The sequence below is a fragment of the Archocentrus centrarchus genome, chromosome 19 (assembly GCF_007364275.1).
Source record: "Archocentrus centrarchus isolate MPI-CPG fArcCen1 chromosome 19, fArcCen1, whole genome shotgun sequence".
NCBI lineage: Eukaryota > Metazoa > Chordata > Actinopteri > Cichliformes > Cichlidae > Archocentrus > Archocentrus centrarchus.
In genome coordinates this window covers 3,674,650-3,699,306 of record NC_044364.1, presented here as the reverse complement: position 1 = coordinate 3,699,306, position 24,657 = coordinate 3,674,650, and the positions used below count along the sequence as shown (strand labels likewise).

Here is a 24,657-nt window from a genome sequence, read left to right as displayed (position 1 = left end):
AACATACAGGGAGCCATTGGAGAGAAGCCAGGATTGGATGCTGTATGCAAAAACCAGTAAGAAGCCCAGCTGCTCCATTCTGAGCTAAGTGGATGTTAGAGTCACTTTTCATTTATGTCAAAAAGAAGGGAGTTGAGAAAGTAAAAGCATAAATTTGTTTTTCTAGATGGTTTTTATGTGGAGGAAGCGACAATGGATAACTTTTTGGTGTGCCCTACAAAGCTTAGAGCCAAATCAAGCTCTTAAATTATTGGCAACAGGCATTTTGAGGGAGTGGCCTGTTTGATTCTTAAATTTCAAGGTATTGAATTGAAAAAAAATTTACCAACATTTCACATCACTGAGATAATCCAGTACAAAAACTTGCCTTTTGGGTCATCAGTTCCCAAGGGAAGGGATGTGTTTGTCACCTGTATAACAAGGAAAAGAGATGCTGTGATTTGGCTGAGTGGAATGCGTGTAAATAAGAAATAAAATGGGACCTAAAATCAAACCTTGTGGAACACCACAGGTAATATGACCTGTAGGTTCTTTCTAAAATCCAAGAATCGAACCAAAGTTGAGCAGCGTTCTTGATGTCAACCCATTTTTGTGGTTTATGTGTCAAACGCTGCATTTAGGTCTAAAAGAAATAATACTGGTCCTTCCCTCTGCTAAAAAGAGATCACTGGATACCTTGGTCAGTTTTTGTGCTGTATAAACCTCTAAAAACTGACTAAAATCTCTCAAATATGCTTTTATGACACTTGAAAGCTAACACTCTGAAACTTTTAAAAAAAAATTAAGTTTTGAAATGATTTTCAGGGTTGTTTTTTAAGTTTTTTTTTTTCAAAGGAGACTGAACCACAGCACATTTAAATGAGAATAGAATTTTTTTTTTTTTTTTTGCAAAATAGCTGTTAATGCAAGACTGGGTCCAAATATGTCAGCAAACTCGTTTAGCTTGCCAGTGTTAATAATACCCATACTGCATGTGAATGAGTTCATAAAAGATGGTGATGCAGGTTCAGAATGGCTGGAACCTATCCCTACTTCTACAGTGGTTATGGGTGCAGTGTGTTATCTTGTATTCTTGACTTAATTTAAGGAAAAAAACCTTCTCAAGTATATTTCACATCTGATTGATGTACTTGATTACAGTTCTCAGCTGACTTAAGTCACAACATTTTTTTTTTTTAAAGGAATGGAATCAAAAAGCAGCCAATCATGCTGGGTGAGCTGGAGGGATCATAGATCATTATATAAATGTCACAGATTTTTTTATTTAAAATTTTGCACACAAAGGACATCTTGAGGCTTAACACAGGACTTACTGGAGTTGACTTTGGACCGAGCCTACCTGAAATTGAAAGACTCATAAGGGAGTGGAAGGTGGAGGCTCCATTTAAATGATCTGATCTCACAAGAGCTGTATTTGAAGATGATAAACATGAACACCAAACACAATACTATATAGACTGAATACAAAATATAGTAGCTATTCTCTATATGCCAGTCATAAAAAAATGTTTTAACAGTGAAATCAAGCTGATGACATTGGTGCTGGTCAGGCTTCATCTCTTGGAGATGACCTTTTTCAGTGCTGTAGTATGTGTCATTCTCAGGATGGTGCCAGGAGCATGACGGTGACTTTTATCCCCCCCCTGGCCCCACTGAGCTGTTTCAAATGGGAGAGAGGAGTAAATATCTGCATAAACTGAGCGACATTATCAAGGCCTTCATGAGATGTTAAGAGTACCTCTTTATATTCAGTGCTCAGAGAAGTTTGACAGTGCTGTGGAATTAGGGACAAGTTCAGCACTCCTTGTACTTTTTAATATTATAATAAAGGATGATGAGACACAAAAAGATTTTAAAAGATATAAAAGAGTGAAAAAATTAATAGAGATTATGACAAATTAAGTTTACCTCTGTTAAAAGCTGGTTTGTGTGGCAGAGCTTGGACATTCATCAGCAGATGCTTAAGAAAAATATTTCAAAGGAAAAACATTTGTAGCCAAATTAATCCAGCCCAGGGAGCAAAGTGAGAGTGCACTGAAAAATACACACAAATTTATTGGACTGACATAACATTTCAAAGAAAGTACAAAAGGTAAGTAGGGCAAGTACTGGAAGTAAGGTACAAACAGAATGAAACAGGTGAAAAAGAAACAGCCACAGTTCAATGTACCCTGTTTGACCCAGGAGTGCACCACACACGGCTGACCTCCAAAGACAAGAAATCATTGACAGCCTATTGATCACGTGCAGAATACCTGCAAGAATAAAGCGGAGAGGCCAGGCTTTGTTCATTTTGAAATACTACCTCCGAGTGCACGGTTACAGATGCAAAGAAAAGTAAGAGCAAATGACTTTGATGAAACAATTTTCTGCATCTTCAAAAAAAAAAAAATTCCCCCGAGAGAACAGCTTAACCCTGTATGGTGTTTGAGTCCTGTCATGTAACAGCTGACAAAGGACCCTCCAAATAGCCTGGCTGAGTGCTATATTTCTTTGGTGAACATAGAAGTCTTTGTCACGCTGTGCTGCCTTCCCATGAGTGGATGTCCAAGTAAAATTGCCCCCCGTGCTCAGAGAAACTGCAAAAGACCCAAGAGCTACATTTCAGACTCTACAGGCCTCAGTTAGCATGTTAAATGTTAAAGATCATGACAGCACAGTTAGAAAAAGACTGAACAATTATGGCTTGTTTGGAAAGGTTGCCAGGAGAAAGCCTCTTGTCTCTAAAAGGAATATTCAATTCAATTTTATTTAGATAGCACCAAATCACAGCAACAGTTGCTTCAAGGTGCTTTATGCTGGCAACATGGCTTCAGTTTGCAAAACTGCATCTGAACAAACCACAAGACCTCTAGAACAATTGTCTTTTGGGATCCTTTGGGTAGATGTGGCACATGTGGCATAAACCAAACACAGCATAACAGCACAAACACCTCATACCAACTGTCAACCACGGTGGGGGAAGGGTGATGATTTGGGCTTGTTTTGCAGCCACAGGACCTGGCACCTTGCAGTCATTGAGTCAACCATGAACTCCTCTCTATGCCAAAGTATTCTAGAGCCAAATGTGGCGCATTTGACAGCTAAAGATTGTCCAAAATTGGAACATTAAACAGTAAAATGATCCTAAGCACCCCAGCAAATCTGCAACAGAATGACTGAAAAAGAGAAGAATCAAGATGATGCAATGGCTCAGTCACAGTCCAGAGCAGAGCTGTGCATGAATTTATGCACATAAATGAATTGAAGCAGTGTTGTAAAGAATAGTGGATTGTGACCTGAGCCATTAAATGTTTTTGAAAGAAGTGCAGAAAAAAAAACTGTCTTTTTATTTGTGTAGGATGCACAGCCTACAACATCATAGTGGCGCCTTAGCTTACTGGGAAGTGATAGCTGGTAAATATACATAGACTTTCCAGTTACTATATTTATTATATCTGGACATCCTTGTACCTTATCACCGTGGGAGTCAGCCCATCATGGGATCCCCAGCACCTAAAAACAGCTCATTGATAAGGCTCGTTTCTTCCTGTGCACTGCCCTTTGCATGAGCCTGGGACTCCTTCCAGTGGGAATGTAGATTATGTTGTTTCCCTCCTGACAAGCAAGGAGCGTAATTGAGATGGATGGTTTGAGATACAGAACAGAGTGGAAAATATGTTTTTTTAGATAATTTAAATAGAAAACAAAAATATTCACGGAGGGAATGGAGAGTAGAGTATGTGCTTTCACGTGTACACAGCAAACATATTAAAATTAAAAACAGAGCCTTGTTAGTCTTTGAATCATTGTGCTGTTTCTGAATTCAGTAAAAAGCAGAGCAATTATTTTGCTAACAAAAAGGAGTGCAGACTGTACTCTGTTTGCATTAAACTCCCAAAATAACCTTTAACAAAAACATTTAGACCCAGGTTCATTTTACACACTTCACACAGTTTTGCAAAAAAGAAAAGAGTTCTATCTTTTTCTCGGCCAAGGATAAAATTCAGCGTGGAAACATCTAAAGTGGACTTGTTTTTGCTTTTAGAGATGAAAATACTAAAAAAAAAAAGAGAATAACAGGAATGGAAAAGTACCTGAAGTAAAATGCAGTGAGCTTTTTCTTTCAATTACTGTACCCCAAACCAGTACACTGAATCAAACTGTATTATTTGTGGTTGTGCCTGTACGTGAAAGGCCATTAATATAGACATGGGTATTCTTTCAAGTCTTCATGCAGGATTGAATATTCATGACCTTGGACAGCTTTGAGCTTGTAATGAGTTTCTTAATTCTTATTCATTAAAATATATTATTTTAAGTTACTATTCATATGCAACTCAGGTTGAGGCACAAAGCTGGCTTTGAAAGGGGATGTGTGTAGTGGAAAGTCCCGTTCATTGGCAACTTGAAAGATGCACTTCATCTTCAAGGTGTATTCAACAATATTTTTTATTAAAAAAAAAGTAAAAGAAAAGAAAATTATCTCAGATCCTTTATATGATTTACGCTCATTCTCCTACACTCATTCTGCCGTGACCTTACTTATGCAGAAAAATAACTGCATGATTATGCACAGGCCATGAGATGCACACAACAGCTTTCACTTTGATTTTTTTTCGGAATTAAAACAGATGCCGCTAAAGATTTTCCCAGCTTGTATTCCCATTTAAACTTTAAATTCTATCCTCATCATCTTCTTGATGGTGTATCCACCTTGATTTTGTTGAGATTTGGTACACTATAAAAAAACTGAATTGTATCTAATGCCATGTTTCCACTAGTACCTACTCAGTGCGACTCGACTTGGCACAGTTTGTAGGCTTTTCCATTAGGTTCAGGTACCAGGTACTTTTTTAGTACCCACTCAGCTGGGGTTCCAAGCGATCCGAGGCGATCTGAAAATGTGACGTCGAAAAACAGCATGCATCTGATTAGCCAGCGAGTGTCATCACTAGCTGAGTCATGAGAACAACTCTTTCACCAGAATCAACCTGACAGCAAGAAAATGGAGGCACGCGAACGAACACTGTGGTCGAATGAGGGGGGTGCAGACATTTCTGTGCTTGGTGGGAGACGAGACGAGAAATGAGAAAGTTTATCATGAGGTCTCTGAGGCTGCTCAGGGGTACCATCGCACAACACAGCAGTGCTGTGTTGTCTTTGAGTCACATACAAATTGTTGTTATATCGACTCCACCCACATTGAGGTGGTACTCAATTGTAATGGAAACAAGACCGGGCCGAATAGAGCCGAGCCACGCTGAGTGGTACTAGTGGAAAAGAGGCATAAGGTGATGTAGTGCTCCGGATATGGGTGTTTGTGAAAAACATTAACAGGCCTTTTACTCTATTATAACTTCATTATTCATAACATTATTTGCCAGTAACACATTAAAAAACAGAACATGAGTTGAGCAGTCGTCTCGATTTGAAAGACGTCAGCTTAATTTAAGGATCTGTAAAGCTGCTTTATAGCAGGAAACAGTTAGCCTGCAGTCTATAAGTATTTCACATTTCTGTGTTTTCTAAGAACACAGGAAAGTAATCAGAATTCCTGCCTGCATCAGTTTCCCCGAAATGCCGAAGCCCCAGATCAGCAGCGTCTTGTTAACATGTAAATTCTGGACGATTGTCAGTCCTGTTGGACAATCAGAATGAAAAAGCAAGAGGAGATTTGAAAAGATAAATCCACTGTTGAGAAATGAGATGAGGGATCAACAGGAAACGGGGGAGGAGGTAGAGGATAAAGAATAATGAGGAGGAGGTGATCAAGACAAAGACATAAGAAAGTGATGAAAAAATGCCTGACAGCGAGTGGGGTAGGTATGGAAATTGCCTGATGGACCCATATTGATCCATTCCTCTAATCATGTCATGGACAAAAGCACACATTCACAGACACACACATATATATTTAGTATCTCTCAGGGGTCCCACTAATATTCTTTATTGAGAAACCTCTTTGGCAGGTTGCATCTGGTCTTGATTACACTTAGAGGGTGATGGCTGGATCAATCAGAGTGAAGGGAGCCAGTGAAATAACTGCTGTCTGCCAGTGCCTTAATTAGGACCAACACGCACGTACCGAACATGCACAAACACACAGCAAACACAGCAGACCCTATTAATTAGCACGACCTTTGGTTGTGGTGAAACACTAAATCTTGTTTCCTTCAGCACATTCAGTTTGAATGACGCTCAGCTGAACATTTCATCATGTTTTGTTTGACCGATAAAAGAGTCGAGTCCTTTGGTTTTGCTCCTTTTTCCCCTTGTTTTTCACCACAAATGCTAAATAGGAGAAGTTAACCTTTAACCTTTCATAAAGTCTGGAAGCACAGAGACAGAAAAACGCTGTCATTGTCTATGATTTGAAGCTCTATAATTAACACTTTAATTCTCACTCTGGTTAATTTCATCTGCAATTGTATAGGCTGCCGTGGGCCAGACTATTACTGGCTGGGAGTGATTTAGCATGTTAATTAGTAATATGTAGGAGTGCCAACATAATGATTGTTTACCCTCAGGTGGATCCGAGCCAGATAATTTTTAAAGATATATGAAAGGGGTATGATCTCACAAAAATGTGTTGTTTTCTTTATATCCATCTTTTCTTACAGCCCAGATTTCCCTCCTTACTTTAGCTTTCTGTTTACACTGAGTCTGCATTAATCATGGCCAACATACAGCCAATCAAAGTTCTACATCTGACTTGACTGGGAAGGATACCTTCTGTTGTAGGATGCAGACTGAAGCAGGGTATGTGCAAACCTGAAGCTCATGAGTGCACAAACAAATAGGCAATTTTGCTCAGGAGTGTTCCTAATTAAATGAAGTGACCCAGAAGGATCTGCACGGCAACCGATATGAGAGCTGTTTGAATTCTCTAAAAACCAAGAAAAGGTGCTTCGGTGCTTCCTCTATAACCTTTACCTTTGGGATTGGACGCACACAAATAATGATCCTGTAATTCATTTTTGCATTTGGCTAGGGGCAGTGTCACTACTGGCAGCATGAGGCGACACCTGGACCCTACAGAGGCTGCACAGGTAGTCCATCTTCTCCAAGACGGCACATCAATAAGTGCCACTGCCAGAAGGTTTGCTGTGTCTCCCAGCACAGTGTCAAGAGCATGGAGGAGATCCCAGGAGACAGGCAGTTACTCTAGGAGAGCTGGACAGGAGAAGGTCCTTAACCCATCAGCAGGATCCATATCTGCTCCTTAGCGAAAGGCAGAACAGAATGAGCACTGCAGAGCTACAAAATGACCTCCAGCAGCCACTGGTGTGAATGTCAAAGACATGTCACAAGACACAAGTATGCATAGTTACATTTTACATAAATGTATTTATTTATATAAAAAATGAATTAAAATGGGTAATAGGAGGTACCCTGACCTGAATTTATTGCTCTTGAAGCTCTTAAAGTTTTTGACCCAGTGGCAAGTGGGTCACATATTGGCATTAGCACTTCACATATGACTGGGTAGTATTATCAATTTATACCCAACAGCCTGTGTTCTGTTTTTTTAATTCAAGGAAATGCATCAATTTTTCTTGTATTTTGATGAGAGTGAAGACAGGCTTCTAGCGAGGAAAATTTCACAGGCCAGCACCAATGGATGACCGTGTGTGTGTGTGTGTGTGTGTGTGTGTGTGTGTGTGTGGTGTGTGTGTGTGTGTGTGTGTGTGTGTGTGTGCGCGCACGTGTCTGTGTGTGTGTAGAAGAGGGGGGCCCCATAGGATTTTCTGGTTTTTAAGGGGGCCGCAGCACTCTTAACTTTGCGAACCACTACTCTAAGCTGAGGCAGGGATTCCCAAAATTCCATATAATAATAATAATAATAATAATAATAATAATAATAATAATAATAATAATAATAATAATAATAATAATAATAATAATAATAATAATAATAATAATAATAATAATAGTTCTAAAAAAAAAACACGTCTCAAAGTGCTTTCTCTTTTTTTTCACCATCTGCAGTGATTCAGTGATTTTCTCTGCAATTTAGAGCCATGACAACTTTCACAATAACAGGTTGAGCAGAGAAATAAGAAATTTTTTTTTTTTTTTAAACAGTGTGTTGTGACGTTGGAAACGAAGCTATTTTTTTGAGTTGTTTTCTTTCCAGAGACAGCTGCAGACACCTTGGACACAGCTGTTATCAGATTGATTTCTTCCTATCAAAAAAAGTTTGAGCAAGACACACATTAGTCAAAGTGCCAGCATGTAGTGGTCACTGATAAGAACTCAATATAGTGTTTGTGTGTCTAGTGCAACCTTCATGAACTCCACCACCTCAACCCACTCCTGCCTCAGCGCTCACTGACCCATCACTCAGTGACCTCCTCATGGCCAACCTGCAGCCACTGCCTCCTCCAGCGGCCCTAAAGGAAACAATCCACACAAAGCAGGTAACTGACTTATTTTGAACTTTATTAATATTTAATGATGAAGACAAAGTCGATAACAGGCAAATATTCTTTGTTTATTGACCTATACTAGAAACCATGTAAGCATATTTTATTTTGACATTACCCCATCTATTGCAGCAAAAAACTAACCCAGCTGTTTATAATATTGCATCAAAATATTCTTGACATCACTGATAATATATATGTGTGTATATAAGCTATGCAGCCAAACCAATTAGTGTGTTATATGCCTTTAGGCCAACTCTGACACGCCATCGCTGCTCAAGTCTTTCGTTGCCTTCAGCATTTTTTTTACCTTTTGGCAGGAGTTCATTAGCTCCTAAAATGCAGCCAGCAGACACAAGTGGGTCTCACCAAGCGGGCTTGACACTTACAGGCTGCCTTTGGGCGACAGCGTCAGAGCAGACGGTCAAGTCAAGATACTCGGTTTGCTTCACCGTACAGGAGATGAGAGAGGAGGAGATGGTGTTTTGGAAGTGTTTGGAAATAAAATGTCCTTGTATGCTACTTTTACAGTCAAACCTCGCTGAGGTTTCCAGCGATTTGGAAAAAGTACTTTTCTCTTCTCTTTACTTAAAATGACAATGTAAAAGCCCCCCCATTCAAAACTTTTTGCAAAAATACAGATTAAAGTTGAAGTCCATCCATCCATCAATTTTCTTCCACTTATCCGGGGCCGGGTCGCGGGGCAGCAGCCTAAGCAGAGAAGCCCAGACTTCCCTCTACCCAGCCACCTCCACCAGCTCATCCGGGGGGACCCCAAGGCGTTCCCAGGCCAGCCGAGAGATATAATCTCTCCAGCATGTCCTGGGTCTGCCCCGGGGCCTCCTCCCAGTAGGACATGCCTTTCTATAGTTGAAGTAAAACAGTCTAAGCAAGCCTGACTGAAATGATCAGAAATAAAAGTACTCCTTAAGTGATTCAGTACCTGTAAATACCCAGCAGCTAAGAACTGTTATCCTTGTTAGCCCGTGTTTTCATTAAATCTTACAATTACGATAGAGGGAAGCAGTCTTGGTGTTGAACTGAAATCCCAAAACCAAAGAATTACTGCATGAAAGAAGCAATCAAGAAATGTTACCGTTGTTCAAGGAAAATCTCCCACATTCATTTGCATGTATTTGCTGGATTGATTGGGATTGATGGATAATGTTGGTTTTAAAAATCCTTTCTATCCATATTGGATTACATCCTAATTCGGAGTCAGTGAGATGAAGAAACTCGGGGTTTTCACCCGGGGTGGGGGTAAAGCCTACATTTACAGAACGACCAAACGCAGAATAAATGTTGGTTTTTTTCGTCTTCATCACGGCCACGATGTGCGTTTCCTTTCACCCTGTTGAACTCCTTAAGTGTCTTTTTATGTGTCACCATCAAGCAGAATAACAAAGGTGTTTGAGATGCAGTAGCTTCCTCTGTGAAAGTGGCTGCACACAAAAACACACTCATGACCGTCCAAGCGCAAATACACTCATCTGATGCCCCCCTACATGTATAGCCACTGGGATATAATCCAGCTGTGGGAGATGTCATTTGCTAAGTGTGTATGTGCATGTATGTGTTTGCGCAGCCTAAAGCGTGTGACCCGTGTTATTCTGTTTGCACTCTATCTGTCCGCACCTCATCCCTCTAGTGCCACGTGATATTAGCGCTGCTGAAGAGCACTACAGCAGGATATTCATAAAAGCACGCTGTCCAAAATGTCTGAGCTCTTGGATGACAAATTACACAATAGGTTTGAGCCAGAGACATGATATTTAAATACAGAGAGTGATATGGAAATCATCTAATCAGATGTAATTATGCTGCCTGTTGTTGATTTTGTATTCTTGATTTTATGCTGTGAAAGATCTTTTTAAGAAGTGTTTAAACCTGCATTTGATGTAGTGCTGAAAAGAATCAAAGTCACAACTGCAGTCAGAAAGACATCAAATCCGCCCACCTGAGGCTTTAAAGGCTTAAGGAATAAATGTTCACTCCAAGTGGAGAAAAACGCCTCGTGTATCGATCTAATATCCAGTTAAAAAGAACTGTGAAATTTATTATGATTTTATAAGTAAGCAGAATTATCAGTTTATCAAAAGTCACTTGCTGAGTGAAAAAATAAAAACACTCATCTTCCTCTCCTGTCCGGGCTTTCTTACTTTTTTTGTCCACCTCTGAGAGCGTCACACATTAACATTTTTTTTCTCTCCCCGGGACATTCAGCAATTTTACATTTAGCTACAAAGACACAGTGTTAGAAAAAGTTTATGTTTGCTGACATCTGTGAGCTGTTTGAAGGGATGAATTTGGAATGACCCGCCACTTTAAAACCTGAGTCCGTTTATGCTGCCGGCTCTCCTGTAGTAGGTAACTGTTGAAGTACTGCAAGCACAACTTTGACATCTGCACCATGAACGCATCGCAGGGACAAAAAGGAAGAAAGGATGCGTTGAAGGTGTAAGCAATATCGTTATTATCTAATTACTGTTATCTCCGTGACGTCAGCGGGAAGCAATGCCAGGCTGCAGCAGATGAAAGATGAGCTCTGTACTACCTACCTATCAGAATAATTACTCATTTACTGAAGGTGCCAGAACACCGATCCGGATCGTTGCAGCCCCCTTCATGCAGGCAATCATAAAGTTCTTGTTTTTAAACAAACTGCAGCTATTACAAGGATACACTCTCTCTGAAAGAGTGTGTGATTGTGCCTTTTCAAAACTTGGCTGTGCAGAATGGGAGTTACAGCTCATCCAAACCACATCAGTGAGCGCCTGAATTCACTTGTGAAAGACAAAAGACAAAGAAAACTAAAATGAAGCATGTCCAGCTGTTTTTGTGATGACCACTTTGAGTTTGGGGCCATCAGCTTAATGAAATTTTATAAAGGTTTGAACCTTTTGGATGATTGTTACCGTGTTTAAGGGTTAAATCTTGGTATTAGTGTTAAAGTTGAAATTTAGCTTAGCCCAGGGCTAGGATAAGTGGGTCGTTGTGATGGTAAGAGTCAAAAAACATATCTGTGTGTGTATGTATGGTCTACGCACCTTCACACAGTGTCGCAGACAGCAATCACACCAGTGCAAACACTGGTAAGGGAATAATTTTTAGTCAAAATATGAAAACCACTCATCCAAATGATATCAAACTGCCAAGTTCAAAGTGAATTAGGGACCTACAATACATTAAACAAGTAACTGTAGTTAAAGAAGTGAATCATGACACGAGGTGAATGAAAGCACAGTCAGAATTGTTCTTTTTTATGGGGTAATGGTGGCATCACACACCACTGGGTCATTTAGGTCCTGCTGCTCAGTGTTGCATTGCATGCTGGAAGAGGACTTGGTGACGGGACAGAGTAGGGTGCAGAAGTGCCTCCTGAAGGTGTCAGAGAGGCAGGCGTAGAGGATAGGATTAGCGCAGCTCCATGAGTAGGAAAGCAGGACCACAAACTCAAAAGCCCTGAAGAAGGTCAGGACGAAGCCGCTTTGGTACAGGGAGCAGAAGTTGAAGGTGTAAAATGGCAGCCAGCACAAGGCAAACACGACCACCACTGCGACCACCATTTTGGTGACCTGCTGCTCCAGCTGCTGGCTCTCTGGGTTTGGCGTTGAGGCCCGAGATCTCTGAACCCACAAGGTGAGGAGCAGTGCCGCGTAGAAAGCCGTCATGACTGTAAACGGTAAAGCGAAGCCCAAGATAAAGGTGTAAGAGAGGACGCCGAGCAACCAGGCGTCTGAAACGAGGGCTGGCGTGCAAAAGCCACGTTCGGCCGAGAAGTGAAGCGCCATCGGGAGGATGGTGAGGAGGGAGAACAGCCACAGGAGTGATGAAACTATCTTGGCGCACCGCGGGGTCCTCCAACGGGCAAACCGAAGCGGCTCGACCAGCGCCATGTAGCGGTCGATGCTCATCACCGTCAGACAGAAGACGCTGGTGAACTGGTTGATGCCGTCCAGCACCATGACTGCTTTGCACGCCACGTCTCCAAACAGCCAGTGGTTCAGGAAGTTCTGGCTCGCTATAAAGGGGAGACCAACCATGAATAGTCCGTCGGCCAGCGCCAGGTTGAAAATGTAGACTGTGGTGGAAGACGACATTTTGTCAAACTTTAAAATGGCGACAATAACGAGCGAGTTCCCAGCTAGCCCCACGATGCAAACCACCAGATAGAGAAAGGCCATCACGATGCCAAAACGGTCAACATTTTCCTCCCAGTAAAAATTTTCATCCACCAGGGTCTGATTGTAGTCTGTGTCATATAAAAATGAGGCGTCCATTGTCTCTCCAAAGACTGATCAAAAAGGGGGATAAGGGTACAAAATGACACTCCGAGCAGTCACAGCACAGAAAATCTCTGCTTCTGTTTAAATTCCTCTGCATGCAGTTCAAGAGTCACCTTTCGACTCCCCGCTGTGAAGGTTCTCAGACAGCGATGAGTAAACAACTCAACTGAAAATCAAACTTTCAGACTCAAGGAGTGCCAGGCTTCAGAAACTCGTCAGCTCCCCTCTTCTCAGCCAGTCGCTACTTCCTTTTATCTTGCGGCACAAATAACTGTAGAAGTTTATTCCTTTGTGGCCCTCTCACATCGGTGCGCGCACACGTACGCGAGCATCAAACAGTGGTGGTGTGCAGCAGTGTGGAAAAGAGCAGGACAGCAGCTCACACACTTGCCTGACCGCTCTTTCTCCCTGGGAGCCCTTTTATATCCGCCCCTCAGTGTGCTGGGAGTGCGTCTGGCCCCCCCTTCCTTCCTCCCCTGGTTCATCACTCTCCAAAGATTGTGATAAACTCCAGCTTGGCTCACGCCTCTCCTGAGTGCTCTCCCAGTTCCTCTGCTGTAACGCTGTTTCCAAGGTAAACCCTCTGCCCCATCTGCTGCAGTACTTTTGTTGTCAAAACTTTTTTCTTCTTCAGTCTTCACTCCTTCTTCCTTTGTGTTTCCCACTCCTTTCTCTGCCACCATCTATTTTATCCACCTTTCTTTTCTGCCTGCACAGTTCAGCAGGGGGTCATACGACTAAACCTAAACATACAGAGATAATAACACTGCCTCATTGCTCCGGCCACTCACCTCTGCGACCCAGGCTGAGTAAATCTGTCGACAGGAAATAGAAATCCACTGTCTGTTTTCTCTGGGCTTTTGTTTTTTGACATTTGACATGGGATGCTGCATCTTTTTCTCTTTCCATCCTCCTCCAACCCTTCAACCTGTTTTTTTAAGCTACACAGAAGTGGAAAAAGGTGACACATATAAAAAAAAAGAAGAAGAGAAAGAGGTAGGAGGACGGGGCAGGGGTCAGCAAAGACTATGGATGAGTAATGACCTTAGTTCTGTGGCGGTTCAGCCACGCATAGCTGAAATACTCCTTTGAAATTCCTCCACCTACCATCAACACCACAACCAAAGTTCAATCAAAACTAGACAAGGACACTTATCAGCTCATCTACCAGCTCATTCATCACATTTCCCCTGAGATTTCTCTGAGACAGACCGCCTGCCTGACTTTTAAACTGGTTCCAATTAAGTGCAGAAAAATGCTTTTGTTGTTTGAGCTCGTGATTAGGTTCTGGCTTGATGTCCCCCCAGAGACTGACACTTCACAGAACAAAGCCTCCCACTACAACCCGCCAAAGCCCTCCACCTTCTTAAAAAAACATCACTTGTTTCGTGGCGCTAAATTTGGAGCCGTTTGACAGCTTCGTATTTCACAGGCAGTATTTCACTGACATGAAGACGCGCTGACATCGGCGTCCATGTGCGAAATCCACGTGCAAGGAAAAACCACGAGGAAACAGATGAACTTCAGCTCTCACACCGGTCAACTCGAGGCTAAAGGCTACTTCACCGTTTATCAGGAAAGCTTTAAAGAAATCCTTGGGTTCTGTTTTATTTTCCATCTCAAGTTTTCTCACGTGTTTGTTGTACAGTTACATAAAATATTTCACTTCCACTCTCACGGTGCTGTGGGTTTGAACTCTGTGATCTTCTTTCTAGCACTCGCTTTCTATGTTGATACCTTAGAAACCAGTTTTTTCTTGTCTTCAGAGATGAAATAAGTCTTGTCAGCCTTGTCTGAAAATGTGTGCCATTATCCCCACATTGAAACTATTATCCCCCTCCCATGACAGCAGCTTTTCACTGTCCCTCTGAGTGAACAGTGGAACTGTAAACACTTTTACCCCCCCCAACCAAGTTAAACAAAGTAACCCCCTCTGGACTTTCCTCATGGTTTTGCAAAGCGTTTATCACTCCAGATGCCTGATGCACGAACTCTGCAGAGCCACAGCTGAAGCTGTGCGTAAGCACAAACACAGAAATGCATACACACATTCTTTTCTGCAAATTTATAAAAGCCTTGCATACTCAATCTCAGTCATTGTGAAATGGCATGCGTTGGCAAAGGCTCGATTTTAACTTTCACCTTGAGCCACGAATGAGTGTGGATCTCATAGCAGGTTATTAGACACGGCAATGAAAAGATCGTCAAGCAAGAAGCACAATTTCACAGAACGTGAGAGTGAGACTCGTCGGATAAGCGAGGAAAAGGAAATATGTTTAATTGAGTTGTCTCAGCTCTGGAATGTGAGCAGAACAAAAACTGCCGAATGGAGACAGAAACTGAGGCCATCACTGTCGTGCTGCTAATGAGAGGCAAGAAAACCCAAAAAAACACATCGTTAGGCATGAGTAATAATAAAGATTTACAAAATTAAGTGTGCAATTATTTATTAGGCAGTTTGTAGATGCTAATTTCTACATTTTAGTGTGTAATAACAGGAAAAATATAAACATAAAAAGCGTTTTAGGGCAGTTGTGCTCTAATTTGGCTGAGCAGTAATTAAATACTTATGATGCTGAACCCACTGAAGGATGTTACCAGAAACAATACTTATGATGCCTTTCAATACCAAACTTCTGATTTTTATTTTTTAGTACTGTGGGTATTTAAAAAATGCAGCCTGTGTACAGAGGTTGCAGTTCTTCAGGAACTAACGAGGGCATGTACACAACTCTTCTTGTCTGTCCTTACATGCAGAAGAAGAAGAAGAATTTCTACAAGAACAAGAAAAACTACACCTGGTCAGGTGTGATATTTTAGAGTGTTAGTACATTTCCACCAAATACAAAGCACAGCTTGGGAAGATAACCTTAGATTGTTCAGAAATGCAGTTATAAAGGAAATTGTTAAACAAATCTAACCTTTGACCTGATGATGATGATGATGATGATGATGCTTCACTTTATGAAAAGTACCAAACTGATGAATGTTTGACACATGAACCTGGACTATCTTGTGGGGAATTTCAGAATAATCCATCTGCCAGTTTGTCATCCTTCATATTTCCTCCATGGGCCGTGATTATCTGCAGCAAATCTGTTAGTGATGCATCCAGTTACTGTCTAAATGTTTTGATGAGAGCTGGTAATGCTGACCACATGATGATTCTGAAGAAACTCTCAGGCTGCCATTCAAATTTGGTGGCATTCATTCTCTGAGTGTCACAATTATTTGTTCAAAAATCCATGTCAGTTCATTTAATGTGTGAAGCAACAGGCCGACAAATGTTCCACGGAGCCATGCTGCTAGTGTTACTAAAAAAGACTCCAATGAAACACAGAAACCATCTGCAGCTTGCATGCAGTATCTAATTATTCCAGTAAATTATGAGTCAGACGATGTTACAGCATATTTGACATCATTGTTTCATAAGAGAGTCTTTTCTGTAAAAGATGTCACAGACGGAAAAGCACGCTGCTCCAAACATTTTCAGGATACTTGGAAGTTGAGAGGCAGAGCAAAGCAGAAATCTGGAAACTCCACATGTTTTATTATCTTGTTCATTATTGGTGAGGACCAGGATATTTTCATCCCGCTTTTGTTTCCCAGCAACAGTGACTAAACACATAGAGTCACTGATGAATTATAGAAATCTGCAACATAGAAATTTTAAATATTTGAGGGAATGTTAGTCAGCATTTTCCCTACAACTATTCAGCTATTCCCATTCCTGTTTCCTCATGCAAAACTACCCTCAAAATATCTGGCATGATATCTCTTTGGTTTATTACCAGCATGCCTGTTATGAAGTTGTTTTAGCATAAAACTGAAGGGCTCAAACACCTCAGAAGGAAACGCGAACATTTGACGCCAGTTCTCGAGATTCAAAGAACGGGGGCTGCTCTCTTCAGCTGCCATCTTGCACAGATGTTCGATAATCCTGCAAGGACAGAAATCTGTGGAAGACGAGGCAGCGCGGCTATTAAAAAGATAAAAACCCAGCTGAGACATGTGACATCTTGCATTTAATTGACAAAGAGCTCATGGCCTTGGTGCTCCACTAAAAACCCACTTGAGAATGGAATTATGTTGTTTTTTTCCCCCCATGCTGGAGATATAGGTTTTATAATTTGGTCTCTATTTTGTTTGTTGTTGTAATGTAGAATTTATTTTTGCATTAAATATATCATTAAGAAATGCAACTATATGGTAGCTGATAAGTGACAGCAAAAGAAATCACCCTAGACGTGCACATTCGGTACATGGGTGGATAACAACACTATAAGTAGAAATCAATACACTGAAGTGAACTTTATTAGCTCAGTTTTTTTTTGTTTTTTTTTAACTGCCAGCAGTGAAAGAAAAACAAGGCATTTCCCAAATAACAGGATTAGCCAACATTGGAAACAAAATGCTTGAACTCCCACTTTGGTTGTTAAACAAGGCAAAAATCACACATTACTAATTGTCACCTTATGTGGTTCAGGGGGGTGTGAAACATAAAACTGCAAGACTGATGACTGAGCTAATAATTCATGTTACTGTCACAAGTGTTGTAATGTCAGTGATGTGGTGCCCACAGAACATCTTAAGCTTGGAAAATTCTGCACTAGAAAGCACAGAATACCCTCAATCCCCAAAGAAATGATCCACTGCAAGTAGATTCCTCCATTTGCAAACATTATTTTGCTTGTGACATATTTTGATATTATAGTTGTTTCTAGTTTGATTTTTTTTTTAATCATTGTATCCACTTTTTGCTTAGTTTAATCACATTTTGTAGGTAGAATAATTATTTTTGACACTGCTTTACAACATTGCTGCATACTGTTAGACTTGAAATTAGACACTGGGGCCACAAACTCACTGACAAATTGTTTACTGAGGTGAGAAATTAAGTGAGAAATCAGTTCAGTGTCTCAGACTTCCACACTGTAACCTGAGCTTCTTGCAGCTAGTTTTTTACATAGCTTTGACTTTTTAAGGGAGCATCAATCCGCTGTCCTGTGAATACTGATACACCTGTTCAAGGTGCGACTTATGAAGATTTGAATTGTGCCATTATTTTAAGATGGACAAAAACACCTGAGTGTGAACTGGTGCATTAGGGTGCCAAGCCTCATTTCTGACTGCTAATCAAGCCTTTGTCATCTTAATCTGCACTGGGGACATTTATTCTAAAAAAGAGGTGCTCCACTGAGGAGGTAGTTTTTGCCAAGCAGTCAGCACGATAACTGCTTATACATCCCAGCAGGGTTTCCTATTAACTACTCTGCCTTATCTGGACATCTACACCATAACCTCACCAACAGGTTTGCTTTAACTTTGGCATTTTGGATATAACCGTGTTTTTCTTCTGAAACCAGACATGATAATTCAAGCAGTAGATCTGACTGAGAAGCTGTCAACAATATGCAGTCCCACACAGATGCATTTTATCAATCACATGGTAGAAACACCTCAAAGTGTGCCTTACTTTAAGCAAATATTTACTTTAAATGGGAGCATGAGTTATAAAATGAACATGGAGACCTCAAACTCACTTGGAAAATTGTTGCTGAGGTCAGAAATCACATGTTCTTTTGAAGCTGGCCAGCTTACATTTGTATAGCAAATTGCTACACAAGTTTCACCTTTCAGGGAAGCATCAATCCATTTCCAAGGCATGTCTGAGGAAGATGAGACTCAGTTTTCAATCGTGCCACTGGCTCAAGATGGAGGAAAACTCATGAGTGGGCATTAGTGTAGTGGCAAGTATCATTCCCTGACTGATGATTGAGCCCAGGAGTCAGCGGTGAGAGCACCAGGGACCAACTAGCTAAGTTTTTTGAAGATCTAAAATTGCTGACTTTGTAAAAGCACTGAATCACTGGCTATATCCCAGGTGATGATGGTTCTTAATCCCCCACTTTTGTCATAGCCATCTCTTTATTTTTAAATTGGACAAATGCACGCCCACCCAGTAACAATTTCTCAGCCACAAGACAATCATGCCTTAAAGCATATTAATCATTTTACTTGAAATGATGTCACAGTTTAATACATGAACACAGTTCTGTGTTTAAGGCTTGAAACTAGAGACTTAGACCAGGAACACACTGGGAAATAAATCAAATAAGAAACGGATTCATTATCCCAAAGACTTTTATAATCTTAGGTCTTTTTGCAAAATCTCAGCGCTCTGCCATAAAAAGGCAAAATGAGCATGGAATGGATATCATTTTAATTAATTGAAAACTCTTTTGTGAGAAGGCTTCAAGAAAGAAAGAAAGAAAGAAAGAAAGAAAGAAAGAAAGAAAGAAAGAAAGAAAGAAAGAAAGAAAGAAAGAAAGAAAGAAAGAAAGAAAGAAAGAAAGAAAGAAAGAAAGAAAATATTAAAAGACTTGAAGAAGGCTCTAATACTTGAATGGAAGTTAGCATGCTGTAGTCTAACTAATATCTGTGTTCTGGATCCCCTGAAACTTGAGCTGAGTGAATGTTCCACCACTGCAAGAAAACCCTTTGCCTATATACGTGCACCCCGACTCACGCCTTATGACACCTGGGATAGGCTCCCCTGTGACCCTGCAAAGGATAAGTGGAAGGGAATGGATGGATGGATAATTGAAGCTGCAAGCAGGGATGACAGGGCCCTCGCGCTGGGCGCATGCCAAGCCGTGCAACGCTCTGTGGTTGCTTTGGTCAGGAGTGTCACGGGGTTACATGAATCAATTTAGCCTGGTAGGCTACTTGGATGTTGTGCCATTTGGCTACTGAATATCTCCTATGCCCACTAGGTGGCATTGGCAAGTGCCCACTAATTACATGTTATGTTGCTGTATATAATGCCTGCATCCAACAATGAAAATTTCATGGTCATGGGATGACGATTATCAATCCACTGCTGATTTCCTGTTCCCACTAAGTGGCGTTAAGAGTGTGACCCAATCTTGTTAGATAGATGTGTCCAGACTCATACTCGCATCAAGCACATGAAGTTTGGGACAGATTGGACAACGTATATTTGAGATGTGACAATTTGTTGACCTGTGGCGAATGATTGAAATTTGGCCGCCACAAACACGCCCTTTGATGAAAAGCCAACAGTATCGCAATTTAACATCATCAAGTTCCTTAGATTGAACTCCAAAAAGATCATGTTGATCCAATGAAATCTGTAGGAGGAGTTAAAGTATAAAGACTGAAAATGCAGATAAATGCCCTATCGAAGTGAAACCCAAAATCCGAGCAGCAACACCATTGAATATTCTACAAAACTTTCACTTTGAGTTCCAGCAGTTTCATGCTTCACTGTGAAATGTCAAACTTAAGATTAGATTAAGATTAAGATAGTGTTTATTTGTCACATGCACAGTTATACACAGTACAATGCACAGTGAAATGTATTTTGTACCTGCAACCATATATATACACACACATATAAATAAGAAGAATAAAAAAAAAAAAAAAAAGTAATTCACACTATACACTATACTCTATATACTATACACTATACACACTTTTATAAATTATAATATTTACATTGTGCAATAATGGTCCAGTTAGGGCTCAGAGTTGAGCAGACGGATGGCTTGTGGGTAAAAACTCTTCTTCAACCTTTCAGTCTTAGTCCTCAGGCAGCGGTAACGCCGGCCTGATGGGAGCAGGGAGAAGAGAGAGTGTCCGGGGTGGCTGGGCTGTTTTAGGATCTTCATGGCCCTCAGCCTGCACTGCTTGGTGTAAATGTCCTGCAGGTTGGGGAGGGTGGTTCTGATGGTCCGTTCAGCTGAACGAACCACCCTTTTTAGGGCCATGAAGTCCTGCTTGGTGCAGTTTCCCATCCAGGTGGTGATGCTCCCACGCATGATGCTCTCAATGGTGCAGGTGTAAAAGTTCCTGAGCACCTTGAGTGGGAGCTTGAAGTCTCTCAGCCGCCTGAGGAGGTAGAGATGCTGTCTGGCCTTCTTCACAGTGATGTTTATGTGATGAGTCCAGGACAGGTCCTGTGAGATGGTTACTCCCAGGTATTTGAAAGTGTCCACTCTTTCCACCTCAGCACCACTGATGACAAGTGGATGGTAGTCCCTCTGCTGCTTCCTGCTGAAGTCCACGATCAGTTCCTTCGTTTTGCTGACGTTGAGCAGGAGGTGGTTCTCCTGGCACCAGTTCTCCAGGCGGGAGACCTCTCTCCTGTAGGCTGTCTCCTCATTGTGAGAGATTAGTCCCACAACAGCAGTGTCGTCAGCAAACTTGATGATGACGTTGGACTCTGACGTGGCCTCGCAGTCATGGGTGTACAGTGAGTACAGCAGAGGGCTGAGCACACAGCCTTGGGGGGATCCAGTGTTGAGGGTGAGGGAGGATGAGGTGAGGTGACCCACTCGCACCACCTGTGGTCTGCTGGTCAGGAAGCTGTGAACCCACCTGCACAGGGATGGGCCCAGGCCCAGGTCCAGCAGCTTAGAGACCAGCCTGGAGGGAACTATGGTGTTGAATGCTGAGCTGTAATCTACAAACAGCACTCTCACATAGTTCCCCTTACCAGTGTCTATGTGTGAAAGGGTCTTGTGGAGGAGGAAGGATATGGCGTCATCTGTGGATCTGTCTGGCCGGTATGCAAACTGTAGTGGGTCGAGGGTGGTGGGCAGTGAGGAGGTGATGAATGTCTTGATGAGTCTCTCAAAACACTTCATCACCACAGAGGTGAGTGCTATGGGCCTGAAGTCATTGGGGCTGCTGGGGTGTGGTTTCTTTGGGACAGGGACTATGATGGACTTTTTAAAGCAGGTGGGAATCACACACAGTTTCAGTGAGAGGTTGAATATCAGTGTAAACACAGGTGCCAGCTGGTCAGCGCAGGTCTTAAGGACACGTCCACTAATACCGTCTGGTCCAGCCGCTTTCCTGGTGTTTACACGTCTAAACGCCCTCCTCACGTCGCGCTCCGTCACAGTGAGTGTCTCCGCCCCTCCGGCCGGGAGCGCAGCGGGCTGTCGGCTTCCCGACTCAAAGCGCGCAAAGAAGATGTTGAGTTCATCAGCCAGAGAAGCGTCGGCACTCACCGGGTGTGTGTGTGGTGCTTTGTAGTCCGTGATGGTGCGTAGTCCCTGCCACAGTCCCCTGGGGTCAGACTGTTGTAGTTGCTGTTCCAGTCTGCGGCCGTAGCGATGTTTTGCCTCTTTCACCGCTCTGCGGACGTTGTATGATGCAACCTTGTAGTCCTCCATGTTCCCAGAGGCGAGGCCGGAGTTGTAGGCAACGGTGCGGGACCTCAGGGCGTCGCGGACAGATTTATCCACCCACGGCTTCTGGTTGGGAAAAGTCCTGATGGTCCTCCTAAGTGAAGTGTCATCAACAACTTTCCCAATAAATCCCACAACAGTTTCCGTAAACTCCTCGATGTCTCCGCCCGCGCTGCTGCGAAACATGTCCCAGTCGGTTGAATCCAACGCACCCTGTTTGATCAGACCACCGTGTCACTTCTCTCACAGCAGGGGGTTCCTGCCTGAGCCGTTGTTTGTATTTCGGCATGAGAAGTACAGAGGTGTGGTCAGACTTCCCAAAAGGCGGAAGAGGCTTTGCTTTGTAGCCATCTTTGAATGGAGAGTAGCAGTGGTCTAGGGTCCTCTCTCCTCTGGTGGGGCAGTCGATGTGTTGAATCAATTCCGGTATCAGCTTTTTCAAGTTTGCACTGTTAAAGTCCCCGGCTTTAATAAATTTCAATATGGCGCCTGGGTTACGCCCTTTGACAAAAACTCACAGTTTTCAATACACTGTCACACCAACTCCTTAAGGCTTTCTTCACCAAATTTGAGATGGTTCTGTTCAACCACCATGAAGATGTACCTCAAAATGTAAAACGTGACAGTTCCTGTCCCCACTAGGTGGCGCTGTGACTATCATTAAATAATTCATATGGATGTTTTCAGGGGTGGATCCATATCACTTGTGAGAGGTTTGTGTCAGATTGGATAATGTATGAGTGAATGACAGCTAATCAACATTTTATGGTGACTGAGCTGTCTGTGCAGGTTCTCAGGTCATAGTAGTCTCTGGAGCTTGAAAAAGGCGACTGGACTTCTTTAAGCTTCTTGAAGATGTTTCACCTCTTAGGTGCCGTTTACACGAGACCGTTTTCATTTTGAAACGGTGTCGTTTTGATGCGTTTCGGCCTTGCGTTTACACGACAACGGTGTCGTTTTGATGCGTTTCGCCCTTCTGTTTACACGACAACAGAGTGAAAACGATGTGTTTCAGAAACGGGGTCCAGAGTGGAGCGTTTCAGAAACGCACCGGCTTGCGTTTTCGTGTAAACACTTGAAACCGGGGTGATTTGAAAACGCTCGACTCGCACATGCGCACTATGGTTGCGACGGCCAGTTTTTCGCGCACGCGCAAACTGATAAACAGTACTCGCGGATTCACGAGTGCTTCTTATGCTTTTCCTGTGTTTTTACCGTTTTGTAATTCAGCGTTGTGTGCAGCAGCGATCCAACCTCATCATCGGTCCACACAAAACCTCTCACATTGGCCGTTTTGTAAGTAATGAACAATTTGCCGCACTACCTACTGTGTCACTCCACGCATGCGCGTCTTGCGTAAACAAACTTTGCAAAGAGAAAACCAACGCCAACTTGTGGCCTGGCATGGGAACTACATCGTTTTCATCGTTTCACATGTCCTCGTGTAAATGCGGATCGTTTCTGAAACGCCATCGTGTAAACGAAAGGCTGAAACGCATCAAAACGACACCGTTTCCAGTGAAAACGGCTTCGTGTAAACGGCACCTTATTTGAGAGGCTTCTTCAGTTCTCAAACCAGAAGGTGTGGAGGCTGTCCCCTGGAGGTAGTTGTGACTCACAGGCATAATCACATGTGCCAAGGTGTGAAAGAAGGTGTGGGTCACCACAGTCAGCGGTTTCGGGTGAAACCAATTTGAGACTTTTCCCCGTTGTATCAAGTGACCTATTGCAGTCACCTGAAGAAAAGTGTGAATGGTGGTTGAGGCGCCTGGGGAGGGAGATCAGGACTGCATTGTAGATGGGGTTGAAAGAAGGTATACCTGGGTCTCTCCACCTTTTGGTTTGATAACTGAAGAAGGTGAGAGGTGAAACGTCTTCAAGAAACAATAAGAAGTCCAGTTGCCGTTTTTTCAAGCTCCAGAGACTACTATAACCTGGATGACTGAGAACCTACACAGACATTGTAGTCGGGGAAGGTTGGTGACATAATCCACCTCCTCTGTTCAGTGATGGTTGTCCACAGTGGACATAGATGGCTTCTTTTACTTCTCTGTCAAACCAGCTCCCTTCCTGGCCCAAAATATAAACATTGGCATCCTTGAAAGAGTGTCCTTTATCTTTTACAAAAGACATAATGATCAGTGATCGAAATTCACCATGGGGCCACGGCCACATCCTGCAACGAAAACTCTGAAGATTTGCAATTTACATTCACCCACGCCTGTAGTTTACACTGACCAAATATGAAGTTGATCCCATCAAAAACTTAGGAGTATGTAGAAAATATACGAGGGCTGGAAATTGCTATAATTGCTTAATTAATTCAAAATATCGGACTTCCTGTTGGGTGTAGGACATCGGTCCAAGAGGATTTTTTGTGCATCTTGTCATGTTACATATGAGTATCAAATTTCATACATGTATATTAAACACAGCGATGGGGCTCATCTTTAGGTGGCGCTATAGAGCCATTTCGGAAGTCTCCTGCCCGAAACCATTAAAATACATACATTTTCACCAGACCTGACGCATATGCAAAATGTCACGAGTTTTGGAGCATATTTAGGCCCTCAAAAAGGCGATTCATTTGATAGAACAATAATAAAAGGAGCGATTACACTCGGACCCTAATGAAGGATGTCTCCGGCTGCCATAGACATACATACGTATGTGCACGTATGTATGTCTATGCTGGCTGCCCCCGTCGAGGTTGGTGGCCAATACGCTTCGAGCAGAGGCGGG

The 24,657-nt window shown here is 42.3% G+C and overlaps 1 protein-coding gene across 1 annotated transcript; it reads right to left on the bottom strand.

Moving 5' to 3' along the window:
* Positions 1-9,168: 9,168 nt before the first annotated feature.
* Positions 9,169-13,058, bottom strand: LOC115798529 (somatostatin receptor type 2). Its single transcript, XM_030755397.1, has one exon. It carries the CDS (start codon positions 12,686-12,688, stop codon positions 11,669-11,671), a length of 1,020 nt encoding a protein of 339 aa, XP_030611257.1. The 5' UTR covers positions 12,689-13,058; the 3' UTR covers positions 9,169-11,668.
* Positions 13,059-24,657: the final 11,599 nt, after the last annotated feature.